General features: G+C 37.4%; 1 protein-coding gene across 1 annotated transcript in view; it reads left to right on the top strand.

Annotated features, from left to right (window-relative positions):
• Window positions 1-61: 61 nt before the first annotated feature.
• ADNP (activity dependent neuroprotector homeobox) overlaps window positions 62-16,142 on the top strand; it is an 18,809-nt gene continuing 2,728 nt past the window's right edge. The window contains 5 exon segments of the mRNA XM_010169762.2: window positions 62-100; window positions 1,262-1,568; window positions 11,060-11,172; window positions 12,629-12,721; window positions 14,646-16,142. Of these exon segments, the coding sequence (XP_010168064.2) occupies window positions 62-100; window positions 1,262-1,568; window positions 11,060-11,172; window positions 12,629-12,721; window positions 14,646-16,142 (2,049 nt within the window).

Here is a 16,142-nt window from a genome sequence, read left to right as displayed (position 1 = left end):
AGGGAAAAGGAACAGCTTTTAGAATAAGGGTTTGAAACATTGCTTTTTCTGTAGGAAAAAGATGGAGTATTGCATGCTGGGAACAAGTGCTTTCAATAAGGTAGCTAAATTTTCAAAGTACATTTGTTTCATTTTGTTTTAGGCTTTGCTTAAGTATTCTAATCTAGTAATTTTGTCCTTTCTGCAGTTTTCATTTTGATTAGACCTCTGCAAAACTCTCTTCTAAACAAAAATACAAAACCAAACAAAAACCCCAAACCTGGGCCACAACTGCAGTTTGACATTTCTGAAACATTGCTCAAGGTGTACAGAAGAGTATTTAAAGGATATTAGTAAGAGTATAAATTCTTTATGTGATCTGTTTCGTTTTCTGTGGTTTCAAAATTGCAGATATTAACACCAGTAAATTTAAATATATGAATGTGTTGTCAGGACAGATGGCTACAGAGAAATGACCAAAAGTAAAACAGTTTGTTAAAAAGGCAGTCTTCATTGACATCTCTTTAAGAACAAAACAAAACCAAAAAACCCAAAACCACAAAATCAAAAAGCCCCACTTGGCAGGAATCCACAGAAACGCCAAGTAAATAGTCACATTCTTTTTTCCTTTGTTCTTGTGAATAGCAAGACATACCATACTTGGAGGAAGTTTGAGTAGATGAGTCAGGACTTACTTCATTAACTGCAGTTAAATGTTTTGGCCAGGTTTCCTGAGGAAACAAAGCATATACAATTTTTCAGATTGTGGCTTGTCTCCTAATCCCTCCTCCCAGCCCAGAAAAAAGTTGTCCATTTTCAACAACATTTGGTAGAGATGGAGGTCTGAAAAGATAAATAAGCACCTTTAAGTTTCATTACATGTAGATCTCCAGCAAGAGAAGAAACTAAGGTAACTCTCCTATCAGCCTGTTCCTTCAGTTGGATGCAGCAATGCCAAGTGGCTGCTAAAACCTCTGTGGGAGGAGTTGTAAGAGGGAGGGGACAGAAATGATACTGCTTAGGCCTGGGATTTTAGGGGGTTGACTCTTCAATGTTGGATGTGCGCCAGCTGCAGAGGTGCCAGTTAGGTGTTCTGGAGCTGAGCATAGCAACTTGCCTGTCATTATCTAATACGGACCTAGGAGAGGGTTATGACGGAAAGAGAAGAAGCAGTAAATTATCTTGGCTTAGTATTTGAAGTATTCAGCTCCAAATGAGAGTTGTTGGTGCCTGACTGAGTGCATGTATAGTATATTATTCCATGGATACGATATTATTACAGGTACAGCAGCAGCTCATGATGCCCCGTAAAGCTTTTCTTTCCCAGAAAGAAAAGCAGGCTCGTGCCAGGGAAAGGGATATGTTAAAAAAGAGGAGGAGGCGACAAGACTATCTCAAAAGAAGCGTGGAGCCGCAGAAAAATGCAGAAACAATAAAATGGCACAGGGATGATGAGAAGAGGAGAGAAAATGAGCAAGTTAAGGACAAAGATATCAAGAAGCGGTGGAGACAGGATGAGAGAGAACGACGAAAGAATGTGGACGCTATGAATTGGCACAGGGAAGATGAGAAGAGGGAAAATGAGCGAGGTAAGGACCAAGAAGGCCAAGAACCAGCAAAGAAAGGATGAGGAGGAGAGGGGGAAAGAGCGACGAAAACACAGACCTTTTGAAGCAGCAGAGGGATGATGAGGGGGAGAGGGGAAGAGAGAGAGTAAGAACAGTTCCATTTTATAAACATGTGTAGAAATAACAGAAAATATTAGCATCTTTTAGTTTCAAATTTCTAAGAAATCTGCTTTAATGAACTGTTGTTCTGACAGAGCTAATGATTTTAATAAGACAAGATTGATCTGAGTATAGATGTATATAGACTCAAATTCACAATGGGATAGAAAAGGCTGGGTTTATACATTGCTTATGAAATTGCCTGTTTTGCACACATGCTCACACCTAGTACTATCCTCAGCAGTACAGTTGATAATACTGTGTTTTCGATCAGCAAAAAGTTCAGGTTTTCTCAGTCTTCATAATAGGAGTAAATAAGAGCATTAGGAAGGGAAGGGTCAACTAAATGTGCTTATAAGAGAAAGTAAAAGTGATGTTTTATTTATTCGTCTTAATAATGTGCCCAAGAAATAGTTGTAATTGCATCCCCACTTTTATTCTGAGGTAAATTATTTAACGAAAGTTTTATGGAAGTATAGATTTCACAGAATGCTTGTAAGAAGCAGTAATTTCAAGAGATCCACATTTCTGTGTCATTAGATCTAAAGTGTTGGCATCTCATTTAATTTGATAAATTCAGCCAACACCTTGGCATTAAATATAAGAAACTGACAAACAGTAGATACTTGCATTATAGTAGGAAGACCCCCCCTTGCCTTTTTATAAAGTTTTATATAGTTTTTTTTTTTATTTGGAGTTACACCTTTTTATTTATTTATTTTTATTTTTTGCAGTAGCCCTAGAACATCAGTTGTAGGCTTATCAACTGGCAGTGGATTTATACTTCGTGAGAGTCTAGTCCTTTGGAAGTGCTTCTAGTCTGATTTAGAAATCTGAGCCCTTTGAGTAAAAGGGGTGGTGCCTTTGCTCCCATCTTTACAGCTGGGGCTGTTCTTTACAGCTGGGGCTGTAGTAGCCCTTCTTGGAAGACTGGGCTTCTTTGACTGCAGGGTGTTCCCAGTAGACACCGGGGGGAAGAGGTTGTCACACTGAATCTTTTGGTGAAATAGTGCCTCTGCTAAACAGTAGTAAAGAGCTGGCTGTCTGGAAATGAAGCTGATTGAGCTGTCTGCATCTTTTTGGATTTTCTGTATTTAACGTATGTTTGGTTTAGGATTAAAGGTCTACTTTTTTTTTTTAACTCCATAGAATTGTTTTGGCACCCGTGTTTTCACTGATCAGTTATTATTAAATGCTAAAAGTGGTTTAAAAAATCACTTAGAGGAACACAACAGGAGGATGTGTCAGACTTCACATTCTGGATGTTTTTAGAATAGTGACTGCAACTGTTTCTATCTGGAATTTGACGTGCTAGTAAGAGTAGCAAGCTGGTGAAGATGTAATTTGGAGTTGAAAGTCACTGCAAGGCAGTCTAAATGCTAAAATCTGGGTTTTTTTAAAAAGTGATATGTTGAAGAATTTTGTGTTTGTTGAAACTTCTCTGTGACTGTGCGGTGGTTAGTTTTTGGGCTAGACCTTGTCTCCTTTCTCCATTTTCATCATGCCATAAAAATTAGAAGTCTTGATTTCCTGTGTCTTAGGATATTTGCATTGTTAAGTTCCTAAAACTAAACAGAATTTTTCTCTAGTAATGGGTTTGTCCCTCCTGTTCACTTGAATTACGTTTTTTTCCTGAATGTTGTTCACACTAGTGCTCCTGATAACTTTTCAAGCTGTTACACATTTTTTCCCCTCCTTAGTATTTTCTTTTACCAACTATGGCTAACAAGATTGAGTAGAGAGAAAAAACCCTTTGCTGTGAAGCAATACTAACCTTGAAGTGAGGTCCCTTTTTTATTACAGCAGTGAATCACAGTTCTTTGAAAACACTGAAGAAGCCTTTGACTTTAAACAAATGAGGCGCAGTGTTGTTGCCTCTTTTGGCCTGCAGTTTGAGTTGTTTCCTAAAAGTTGGACATAATTTAAATCAATCAGCCTGTATTATGTCCTGACCTATTCCTTTTTCAGGATGTGGTTCTACTAAGTGAACTGAACTGCTGGTTCCTGTAGACTTCTCAAACTTCCTAAGTCTTTGTAGTCATTTTGTCTCCTAATTTTGAGGTTAGAAGATGCACATATCAGAACTGTACTTGAGGTTAAATTATTTCATTCTGGGACTCTTATAGGCTGTTAAAAGCCAAAGACAGTGCTTCAGTTCTCCCAAGTTTTGTGAAGTCTGTTAACTGTTGTTCCCCTGCTTACCTTGCAAATGCTTCTCCCTTTTTCACAAAACCTTCCCTCCTGCCCCACCTTCGGATTTTTGGATGAAGATCTGAGAGTAGGTTCATTCAGGCCTTTTTGTTAACACGTGGGCATGCGCTAGGAAACTTGTCTTAGCTTTTTGTTGATGCTTTGCATAGTGGCTGTTACCCTTAGCAGTGAAATAGTACAGCATGGACTTTGTCCAAAATAGGACTTTGCATCACCAAAATATGACTATGAAATGCAAAGTACAGTCTTTCTAATGTAGTAATGATATTTTGCTATTTTATAGCTTGTTTTTTCTGCTTACATTTGGCTACTGAATTATTCTAGGAATCAGTACCTGGCTGTGGACTAGACCTTTATGCTAGGTACTGCATAAATACAGAGCAGAAGAAGGTTTCAGCTATTTCTTACACAGTTAGTCTGCTTGCTTTGCCATTATTTTGTGCCTGGTGGAGTCAGACATTTTGCAGGCACATTAAAGATGAGTGAGATCATCTTATTAAATTTGTCTTATTTTTCTGAATTTCTTACAACTGGTTAGTAATTCATTTTCTTAGGCATGTAAAGATACTACCTGGATACTTCCAGTAAGGACATTGTTGGTCTCTCTCCACCCAGCACTTCAGTGTAGACTGATGTGTAATTCAGCTTATGAGCAAGGGCTTCCCAGTGTATTTGTAGGTAGGACCCAAAGGAAACAGAAGGGCAGACACAAACTTAGTTCTTACTGTGTCTGTTGAATCATGAACTTGAAAATAACTGGTTGACTTAGAGGCAGATCTCATTATTCCTCTTACTTAATGTTGATAAAAAATGCTCAGGTTTCTCTATAGAGTTATTTTTGCTAAACATATGTGATCATCTTGACTTACTTTTCTGTGAATGTGTGTACAGATGCACATTCCCTTACAAATAAAAGTTCTGTAATGCATTAAATATCTAGGACTTGTGCAGGAATTAATAGGATAGAGTAGAACCACATAGGAAGCTAATAAAAATTAGTTGTGCTTTGGCTGTTATAAAATAGAATACATGGAAATACAGGATGTGCCACTAATTGGAATCCTGATTGAGTTATATTATCTCAGGATAAATGAATTCTTCCTTTATTTAAAAAAAAATGCTGCTGAGCTTCTTCTGAAAACTACTTTGAGATCTCAGAGGGAAGTTCTGTATTGAGCCTATAATATTAGGTAAGTAGCACGTCTTTAACCATCAGGAGTTGGTAACTGATAGATGTGTAAAGCTTGAACTGCTGTTTGTGCCTTTTATTTGTCTTCACTGAAATGCAGAGAATTTAAGACTGTTTACTTTTGGCATTTCAGTAGGAGAAACATTTCAACAGGACAAACAGTGTTGAAGTAAACTATTTTACAGAAGGATCAGTTGATCTGTGACCCTTTATTATGGACATCCTTTGCTATGGGGGATGCTGGATGAGCCGCAGGTTCAGTGCCAGATGAAAGCATTAGTGGGTTTTGTCAGTACTGGATGCTGCATTCCTTAGTGTTGTGTTCTGTTCAAATAATTACTTGGATCTAAGCTTCAGAGCAGTAAGAAGCAGCCCTGACAGTGAAGGAGAGATGTTCCAGGTGTCCTCCCTTAAACAGCAGCTTTTGGTCAGATAAAGGATACCTCATTTCAAGAATAGCATTCATGTCTCGAGGATGATTTGAGATGCTTAATCCCAACTGGTTTAACGTTCACATTCAGGGCTGTGCCAGCGGTGTGTTGGGTGTATTGCAATTACAGTTTGAGTTACTTGCTGTAAATAGAAATGAATGGAGATGCTAAAAGCTCTTTTTGTAGTCACAAACCATAATAACATCCAACTGTATCTGGCTCTCCAATAATTATGATTAAATGGTCAAGAAACTTCCTAAATAAAATGAGCTGTATTTGCTTAAGGATGAGGTTTTTTTGTTAAGATTAGATGAATTGGATTCAGCTATCAAAGCAGAATTTGCAAATTAAGGTTGATCTTCAGTTTTCAGATGTGAAGATCTAATTATATCCTCTATTATGATGTGTTGTGATAGTAAGATCTTGATAACTTCTTGTCTTTAAGACTTGACTGTGAGGCAGGCAAAAGGGCGGAGGCAAGAAGATGGTACAGATAGAATAGAGAACTTGTTTTCAGGCAGTCCTAAATGATTTGCTTTCTTTATCATTTGAGTTTATATATATCATGGTATATTAGACACGGTAATTAAGAGAAAGGATTTGATTATTTTGGTGAAGAAGTTGTTAGTGGTGTTTTGTACTAAACCAAGCTATTTGTTAGTAAGCATTATTTTGAGATTTGTGGCTGACTCAAGTTACAAGTGATTATTGCCTAAAGCCAAACTCTGTACTGACTCACTTTGTCATGAGAAGAAAAATGGCTTCTTTACAAGCAAAATTAGTATATTCTTTAAGTGGGGACTTCGGTTTTAAAGAAAACAGCACAGCTTGCTAGAAGGTTTAAAATGTAATGTTTTCAGGCACTGCTGTTTCTGCAGTTGATATTAAGAACTTGAGTTACTCTGGAATAAAATGACTAGGACATTATCTCCTTGGATTTCAAGGTCACTTGAAAATATTCATTCAAATCCTCAACATACTTGACTATGCTGTTTCATACAATTTTTTGATGAAAAAATGGAGCATATAGGTAGCTGCAGAGAAGCTCCTGAAAGCGTGACTGAACCGATGCAATACAGTGAGAGCAATGCTTATTCAGTTGCCTTTAGAGAAAAAGAATTAATGGAGCCATGATTAATTTCTTGGCAACAGTAATATTTTTTTACTCTGGCTCTATGAACTGCAGCAGCAAGAACTTTTAATAAATGGATGTTCTTGACTTTAAAAAAAAAAAAAAAGATTATGCTGTGCTTTGAAAGCAAACTTGTGTTAGTTTATTGTAACCTGGTGTTCAGAGCCATACTTCCCAATTCTTTTCAGTGAAGAGAAGGAATAGAATGTCAAGGAAGCATATTTTCTTTTCAGTCTATGATCTGTGTTTAAGGATGTAATTCCACTCTGTGCACTACTTGGTATTTTTTGTTTTCTTGTTAATGCAGTTCTAGCATCACACGAGTCAGATCTGTTTTAAGTCATGAAAAAAGTGACAGTGGGCTCAGCATTGAAAGCTGACTGTAGTGACTGGCCTAAGAGAGGAAACTGCAGGTTGGAGTTGGTTTTTTCCATCTGGAAATATTAAGCTTTACTTACTCTTTCAACTACCGACCAAAAATAGAGAAAATGCTACTATGTGGAAATTGCACATATGACACAACCTTACTAAACCATTTGCAGTAATCGGTAGGCTAGTTGGGAGTTGAAATTCTTAGGCAACAGCATTTTTTCCCATTAGTCTTTACCATCTTTTAAAATTAATTTGTTACTAAATCTTCATAAAATTGGCATTGCTGATCCTCAGCCCTGTTGTAAATATTTTCAATTACTGTTCACATCTTTAAAATGGACCTGGCTCAACTTGCAGCTACATTAGACATTGTTTTCACAATTCAAGCAAAATTGGAACCTCCAAATAATATTTTTAGTCAAGGAGGTTTTAGTTCTATTCGTTGAAGTAATGAAACTAATTGTAATATTGCGCTGAAATATGTAAATATATTCTTTGTGGTCTTAATTTTTTAAATACAACAATTTCTCATACAAATTCCTGTTTCCAAGGTAATTATCCATTACTATTTTCAAAAGCTTTTCCACCATTTATGTGCTTACACTTTATCATAAATGGTATTGTTTTTATTTCACTTCATGCATAAGCATGTTATAAGTAACAGTACAAATACCAGGACATCACCTTTGCCCAGAGGTGCTTACACAGTAAAACTGGTACCCCAGTATGGGCAAGGGTGAGTACAAAAGGAGGGCAGAACTTAGCACATTCTGTAGTGACTTAATCAAGCCTAATACACAGTACAGAGTTGTAAATTCTTATGTATTTTGAAAGAGTTTTTCTTAAACTTCTCTTGAATATGTGCCCTCAGAAATAGCGCTTGACACAAGATAGAGGAGAGGGACACGTGGATAAATTCACAATTGGATCAGAAAATTTCATAAAGGAACCATGAGCTTGAATGCAGATTTCGATAAAATAACTAACAAGATTAACTATATATAACTAATAATGAACAAGAAGTTAGAAACTCAGATTCAAACCTCATTTCCTAGTCCTTCATGAGGATTAAAAATAATTCACTGGGCAAGAGTGAGTAGTATTCTGAAAGGATGACATGAATCAACTCCAATTATTTGAACAATCACATTCACTCTTGCATAGAGAGGAAGAATGTCTCAGGCCTGGGTATTGTTTATAATTGCAGATGAAAAAATTGACTCTGAAAGAGTACAGATGAGAATGGATACAGCATAAAAAAAGAGCAGTTCCTGATTTCCCGTACAAAGTCATTAGAGGCTTTAGAGGGAGTAGTTGGGAAGAGAGAGTCGTTTACTGCCATGATCTGTTTAATCCTTGCCTCCTCTGAGATGGCAAAGAACACCTGTAGAAGGGCTCTTCATGGCTTGATTACAGCTCATACTGTGAGACTTGCAAGTGACTCTGTCTATAAGGTATTTCACTAGAATGCCAGTTCTTCATATTTCTGAAGTGGGTTTGAGTTTCCCTAAAATGAAAGGTGCCAGGTAAGATATAGAACATATTAACTTCATGTTAACATATGAAGTTAATTCTAATTTTCTTCCAATTCTGATCCTTTTCACTGAGACTAGAGTTAGCTGAAACACCTCTACAGTCACATACATTAATATATATGCATTTAGACTTCTGTAATCAAGATGTTCATGATTATACTAAATTCTCTTTAACAGTACATTAATATATATGCATTTAGACTTCTGTATATGAAGAAATCAAGATGTTTATGATTATACTAAATTCTCTTTAACAAGTGTTACTTGGAGGAAATTAATACAGAACATCAAAATACTTTTTTTTTGCCTATGTTGTTTGAAAATTACTATCATTGGTCACTTTGCATGATGTGTCTAAGTAACTTCATTATTGCAAATACTAAAAATGAGTAATTTTGAATCCTTGAGATTTATAGATGAGGTCTAAACTCTTATTTGGTTTCCTAGTTTTCATATAGGGCTGTTAAAATGACACTGTATTTGCTTCTGGTAATCTGTGACAGTGTCCAGCCTGAGTACCAAAATACTTCATGATCAAGAGTTGCTTTGGTCCTTCTGAAAATTTTCCTCTAGGTCTTTATATAAAAACTCAGGGTTGTTTCCACTTAATTTCTAATTTATAGTTACAATGTGAATCCTAAATGTCATGATAGCTTTCTGCTCTTACCCAGGAGCTATTTCTGAATTCATTGAGTGTGAAGAGAGAGCCTAGGAACACGTGCTAGCAGCACTAGCTGGAGATTGTGAAACCAACTGAAGTGGTTTGTATTGGCGCTGTGACACACAGAACTTTTCAGTTTTGTTTATTTCTGAAACCAGACAGTGTTGTTGGGGAGAATCATGCAATAGTACGTTGTTAGTGACTGTCTTAAAGCATTACCTAGTAAAAGTTGGTAGGAGTATGAAATTAAAAAGGCTGGTGTGTAAACAGACCGTACTTTAAAGAGTGTGCATGATAATGCATATAGAAGGGCTAGATTTGATCAGAGACTCTCAGTTGTTGAAGTCACAACCCATATCCTTTGTACTTGGAGAAAATTTCTTAGCAAGCTCTTTGTAGCTTAGCAGTTGCCCTTGATCTCATGATAAAAGGGGAGAATTTTTGTCTAACTCAAGTATTTGATGTCTGCAGACTTCTGTTAACTCTGCATTCTAGGCTTCTGCTTGAGACTGTTAAAAAATACTTGAAAGCTCCTAATAAAAAAGGTCCATTTTTAGTTGATGTAGGTAGTCTTTGGCCTTACAGTGGATTAATTTGTTGATATGAATGAAGGCTTTCATTGTTCAAACAGCAGCATTTCTGAATTGGCTCACAGAAATATTAATGACTAAAAATGCAGCTTTTATCTTCTGAGGTGATACTCTTCATGCAACAGGCATTGGACCAATAAAGCCCAGGGAACAACATAACAACTCTGATACTTTCTTGCTATTTAAGAAGCTTCTTCCCCTTTTCTTTGAGCAAAGCCTACCTTTTTATTGCTGGCTCCACCCCCTCTCACTTCCAAATAACTGTATGTTGTCAGACTTTCACGTTTCTGCTGTTTCTGCACCCTTTTAAAGTGCAGATGACTTGTTGATGATGGTTCTGTAGCTGAGCAGGCGCTCGCTGTAACGATAGCAGCATGCAGACTGAGAGCTCCTGTATGCACAGAGTAAGACTAGTTATTAATTTAGAAGAAATCTTAGTGGTAATGATTGAATCTAGGAATCCAAGTATCTTAAGAGTTTCGTTTAGCTGGATAGCCCCAGTTCAGTTGGAATTAGCTGTCTCTGTGTGGGGAACTGGAAGGGAGGCTTGTCTTGTAGGTTGAAAATATCCAGCTACACTTAGAGGTGTTAAGCCAGCTCTTGTACTTTTTTCCTGTGATTTATATCTCAAAGGGCTCTAACCAAGCTTTGGGGTCCCATCTTAATAAAAGAAGAATGTTTGCTAAACAGCCTGTCAGCCATTTAAAGCTATAAATACAGTAAATGGAGGAAACTATTAATTTCTTATCCTGTCTACAGTTGAATGCGAGAAGCATCTTTCACTGAAGAGATACTATTAAATCTATTACAAGACTGACAAAAACCTTGAAGCTCAACTTACCAGTTTTTCAAATCAGTTAGGATATGTATGCACAAAAAATAAATTTTAAGTTTTTAAGTACTTCAGCATAGGGGGTAAAATTAACTTAAATACAAATACTTTTTTTAAAAAAGTTATTTCCAGATGCAGCTGATTACTCCTGCAATAATTGTTACATCAGTTTATTGGTTTTTCAAGTGCTCTGTTAAGTTTGTCAGCATCTAGCTTATGGCCAGCCTCATTTAAAAACAATTCAGACAGAGTATGTGGCAGTTTCTTAGTTAATGGTACAGCTCTGATAATGAGTTATATGGGTAAATTGAGACAGAAAATTGCTAATAATTAAAAGTGCAACACTGTCAGACAAAACACATTTGACTTAAACCTTTTCTCTTACTTTCTTTTTCAATAGAAACTATGTTCCAACTTCCTGTCAACAACCTTGGCAGTTTAAGAAAGGCCCGGAAAACTGTGAAAAAAATACTTAGTGACATTGGTTTGGAATACTGTAAAGAACATATAGAAGTAAGTATGATACCTCCCAAGTGTTGTAGTTGGAGTTAAAATGCTCAGAAGTCAGCGGGACTGTGAGGTCTTTGGTGTATGACGTTGGGTTTTTTAGAGCTGTTTCACAAAACGTTAAATTTTTACTGTGAATTTTGAAGACATCCCCTGTATCCTGTTCCCACACACACTACTCTGTTCTCATCAGCTTCTGAGAATGATTCTGGGATTCCAGTTGAGTCTTGTTCAGGCATTGCTACCCCTGTATTGCTTTTTAAGTTCTGCACAAAGTAGGACTTAATAACTTGAGATAAAATTTACCTGTAAACAATTTTTGAAGTTTAGTGGAGACAAGATACGCTTCAGGCTGTATGTGACTAGCTTGATGTATATTGAAGGTAGGTTGTCTTTTGTTTATGTTGGTTTTCTAAACATAGCACTTGCTAACTGATCATTTAGGAATGAAGCAAGAACTAGGTGCACTGTAGGATGGTCTTGGGGGACAGAAGATGGTTTTGAGGTTTTCATGAAGTGTTTCAGTGCTAACAGTAGGTAATCAAGTTAAAGAATCACTTGTGTACCTGTTAGTTCCAAGAAGGGAAGGGTGTTTGTGCTACTCTTCCGGACAAACTTCATAATTACAGTCTCAAAAGTGCAGCTTTCTGTTCTGAACACTGACTCTGTACTGTCAGTTCATGCACTTTAACTCCTTACTCAGCATTATTGCCTGTGTGCTTTGGCTTTTCTGTTAGCATCTCTTTCAAAGAGCATTTAAGTGAGATGCATAAGAGAAAGAAATGCCAGTCCTTCCTGCTTGGAAAATTTATGGAGCAAGTATAATATTTAAGGATAAAATTTTGAACTGGACAATGTTACTTTCAGTATTCATTTCAGTGGCAGTGCTATTTTTGAGTCCATATATGCTGATGACTTCTATGCCAAAGATGAAGTGCCAACGTACTTCATAGGATTATTTTTTAATAGGAGTTGGGCTCCTTGGACACCATATATGTAGTCAAACTTTAAAAACTTTTCTCTGAATTCCTGTGTGAAATTAAAGTAATTAAAAAAAAAAATAAGCAAACGACCCTGCCCCCCAGAAAATCCCAAAGAAAAAACCAAACATGAGTTATGGTGAAACGTCTGTATGATCTTAAAAGCTTAGCACTAGCCCAGGAATACTTTTCTTCATGACTTCTTTTGAAAATGAGGCAGGTATGTAATTATAGTCCTGGGTTAATTACGAGGGCGAGTATTGAAAATAGTTCTTCAGGTGTTTTATGATACTAAGACTATTCACAACTCTTCACCTCCAAAGAGGTGCATCTGAAATACCCCCACTTCCATGAATCCATAATATCTGCTGTTTGCCAGCAGCACTTGAGGACTGCATGGATGCTGACAAGACTTGCTTAAGGGAGCAGCTGCTCTTTGGTTTTGATTCTCTGTACTCTTTTCCAATCTTCCCCTTCTCCAGGATTTTAAGCAGTTTGAACCTAATGACTTTTATTTGAAAAACACTACATGGGAAGATGTAGGATTGTGGGACCCATCGCTTACAAAAAATCAGGTTGGTAATAGTTAATGTTGACATCTGCTTCTGAAGGTGGTTCATACTGAAGGGAGTTTCACAAGTAGGCCAAGAGCTTTACCTGCAGTTTTACCCATTGATCTTCATTTGTTGTCAGTTTAAGGGACAGCAAAAAGCTGCGCTTTTTAAAAATATTTCTTTATTTTATTGTCTTAATCTTAGTAGTATGTATAGCCAGATACCAGAGAACTGATTGGTCAGGAAATCTTACTCACCCTTTGACAACTGCATACTAAAGGCCTGTCTGTTTTTAAGCTTAGCACAATTTCACCATCCTGCCAGTCAAAGGATCAACAGTTTTATACAGTGCATGATAATGAATGTTTCATTAGCTGCTTTCATAATTTCAGAAAAAGTTTAAAAGAACACATCGAACTGCTGCTCTTTCCACTATTGTTGTAGCTCTCTTAGCTGTCTGCCACAGCTGAATGAAGGTTCTCATAATCTGCCTATGTCTGAGATTTGGTTTAGGGTATGTGTCATTCTATACATCAGAATTAAGTGACACTGGAAGTCTTACTTTTTTAGATGTTTCTGAGCCAGCAATAAAGGAAATTTGCATTAAGCTAGAAGTGGAGGGAAGAAATACTTTATTCTTACGAAACGCATTTAAGGCCAGTAGTGTGCACTGCAGCAGCCTCTGTGGATAGTACAATATAGAGTAATACCAGCACTGACAGGACAGTGAGAAGGTGAGAAATCCCTCCACAAAACAAGCCCTCTTAAAGCATCTGAAAAGTCAGGTATTGCCATTACAGGAAATGGAAACCTGTAGCATAGTGGATTCCTAGTGTAGTGTTAATGTAGAAATTTCCCGCTATTACTGTGTTCCGTAAAATACACTAATGTTGTCCTTTTTTCTAGTTAATTCCAAAATAAAAATTGTAATATAAAAGGAGACAGCTTTTGTTTAGTTTATTTTGTTGTATCTTGTCTCCAGCCTACCAGATGTCTGAGGCTTCAGAAGGTGGACAGAAGCATGTATTCCTACTTACTTACGCAGAGGGAGAGTGCAACTCTCCAGCTACTTCACATGATCTGTGTGTAGCTTGATGCACAAGACTTGTTTTGACACTCATGATGAATGTTTGTAACTATTTAAATTTCATGTCTTATCTCATCTGAAATGCCAGATTGCTTGTGGCTATCTTTAAGGCCAGTGTAATGTTAGTTTCTGTTACAACAGTTCACAACAACTGCATTGGCAGCATGTTAAATATAAAGATAAAAGGTGCAGGGAAACTGCAAATGTGGAATTTTCAAATATAATCTTTTTTCTGATTTAAGTGTTTGAAAAATCAGGTTTGTGCTTTGATCAGAAGGAAGAGGACTGGTGGCTTTAAGGGCTTGTGTAGCCTTAGTGTTTGACTTGGTAAGCTTAAATCCATTTGCTTACCAAAAAAAAGTTTTGAAGAAGATCATTAATATTAAAGTTTGTAATGGATTAAGACACTGAAAGAGCTGAAGTTATATATCTGTCTCCTATCTATAAATGTTTGGCAGATTTTGATGGGAGGTACCTTGCCTTCTGGATAATCATGTTTGCTAAATGAGTTTACAGTGAAGTTGTTCATGTAGCTCAGCTGCAGGGAATGAGGCTTTTTTCTGACTGGTGGAGAAAGATGCTTATGATTTAGCCTTGGCCTGCTGAGTTTGTGGTTAAACGCTTGAGGGACCTCTAAATCGGCACTCACCCCATCACAGGTATGTTCAGATGATAAACTTTTTAGTGCCTCATCTGCAGGCCAAAAATTGGAGAGAAGAAATTAATCTAAAGGTTTGAGACTGTTGCAGTGGGCCTTGAGACTGTTATTCAGAAACATTGTTTAGACAAGATCATGGATGATGTTTTTCTAAAAACTGCTTTTCAATATTTAGTTTCTGCTTTGTTCTTTGTTTTAAGGACTATCGGACAAAGCCCTTTTGCTGCAGTGCATGTCCATTTTCCTCCAAGTTCTTTTCAGCGTACAAAAGCCACTTCCGGAATGTTCATAGTGAAGACTTTGAAAATAGGATTCTCCTTAATTGTCCTTACTGTACTTTCAATGCGGACAAAAAGACTTTGGAAACGCACATTAAAATATTTCATGCTCCAAATGCCAATACACCGAGTGGAGGCATCAGCACTTTTAAAGATAAAAACAAACATGATAGCCTTAAACCTAAGCAGGCTGACAGTGTAGAACAAGCTGTTTATTACTGTAAGAAGTGCACTTACCGAGATCCTCTGTATGAAATAGTTAGAAAGCACATTTACAGGGAACATTTTCAGCATGTTGCTGCTCCGTACGTAGCGAAGGGAGGTGAAAAGTCACTCAATGGTGCAGTTCCATTAAGTTCCAGTACCCGAGAGGAGGGGAGTATTCACTGCAAACGATGCCTTTTTATGCCGAAATCGTATGAAGCTTTAGTACAGCATGTTATCGAAGACCACGAACACATAGGATATCAGGTAACAGCAATGATAGGTCACACTAACGTAGTGGTTCCAAGATCTAAACCTTTGATGTTAATAGCTCCAAAACCACAGGATAAAAAACCTATGGGCCTCCCTCAGAGGATGGGTGCCCTTTCCCCTGGAAGTGTTCGATCTCTTTCGTCACAGCAGATGATGAACAGACTCACTATACCAAAGCCTACATTAAATTCTGCGGGAGTGAACATGATGTCAAATGTTCATTTACAGCAAAACAATTACGGAGTCAAATCAGTACCACCAAGCTATGTCGGTCAGCCAGGGGGAAGGCTGAACTTAAGTGGTAATGCACCAGTTTCTATTCCACAGCAATCGCAAACAATGAAACAGTTTTCAGCAAGTGGAAATGGAAGGCCTTACACTCTTGGAGGAGAACAGAGATCACAGGCCTCAGCAAGATACTCTCTTCAGTCTGCCAATTCATCTTCACTTTCATCAGCTCAGTTGAAACAGACGTCACTATCTCAGTCACAGGCAGCTTCAAGAGTATTAGGTCAGTCTGGCTCGAAATCTCCTGTAGCTGCTACAGGTCCTTCCGCTGTCAATACATCATCCACACAGAAGTGGAAAATCTGTACGATCTGTAACGAGCTGTTTCCTGAAAACGTGTATAGTGTCCACTTTGAAAAGGAGCACAAGGCTGAGAAGGTGCCTGCAGTAGCTAACTATATAATGAAAATACACAATTTCACTAGCAAATGTCTATACTGTAATCGCTATTTACCCACTGATACCTTGCTTAATCATATGTTAATACACGGTCTGTCTTGTCCATATTGCCGATCAACCTTCAATGATGTTGAAAAGATGGCTGCTCATATGCGAATGGTTCATGTTGATGAAGAAATGGGACCTAAAACTGATTCCACTCTGACCTTTGATTTGACATTGCAGCAGGGTAGTCACACGAATATACATCTTCTT

This window comes from Antrostomus carolinensis, unplaced genomic scaffold (genome assembly GCF_000700745.2).
Source record: "Antrostomus carolinensis isolate BGI_N321 unplaced genomic scaffold, ASM70074v2 scaffold3596, whole genome shotgun sequence".
Classification (NCBI taxonomy): Eukaryota; Metazoa; Chordata; class Aves; order Caprimulgiformes; family Caprimulgidae; genus Antrostomus; species Antrostomus carolinensis.
The sequence above is the reverse complement of the archived record's forward strand: the minus strand, read 5'-3'. Positions and strand labels throughout refer to the sequence as shown.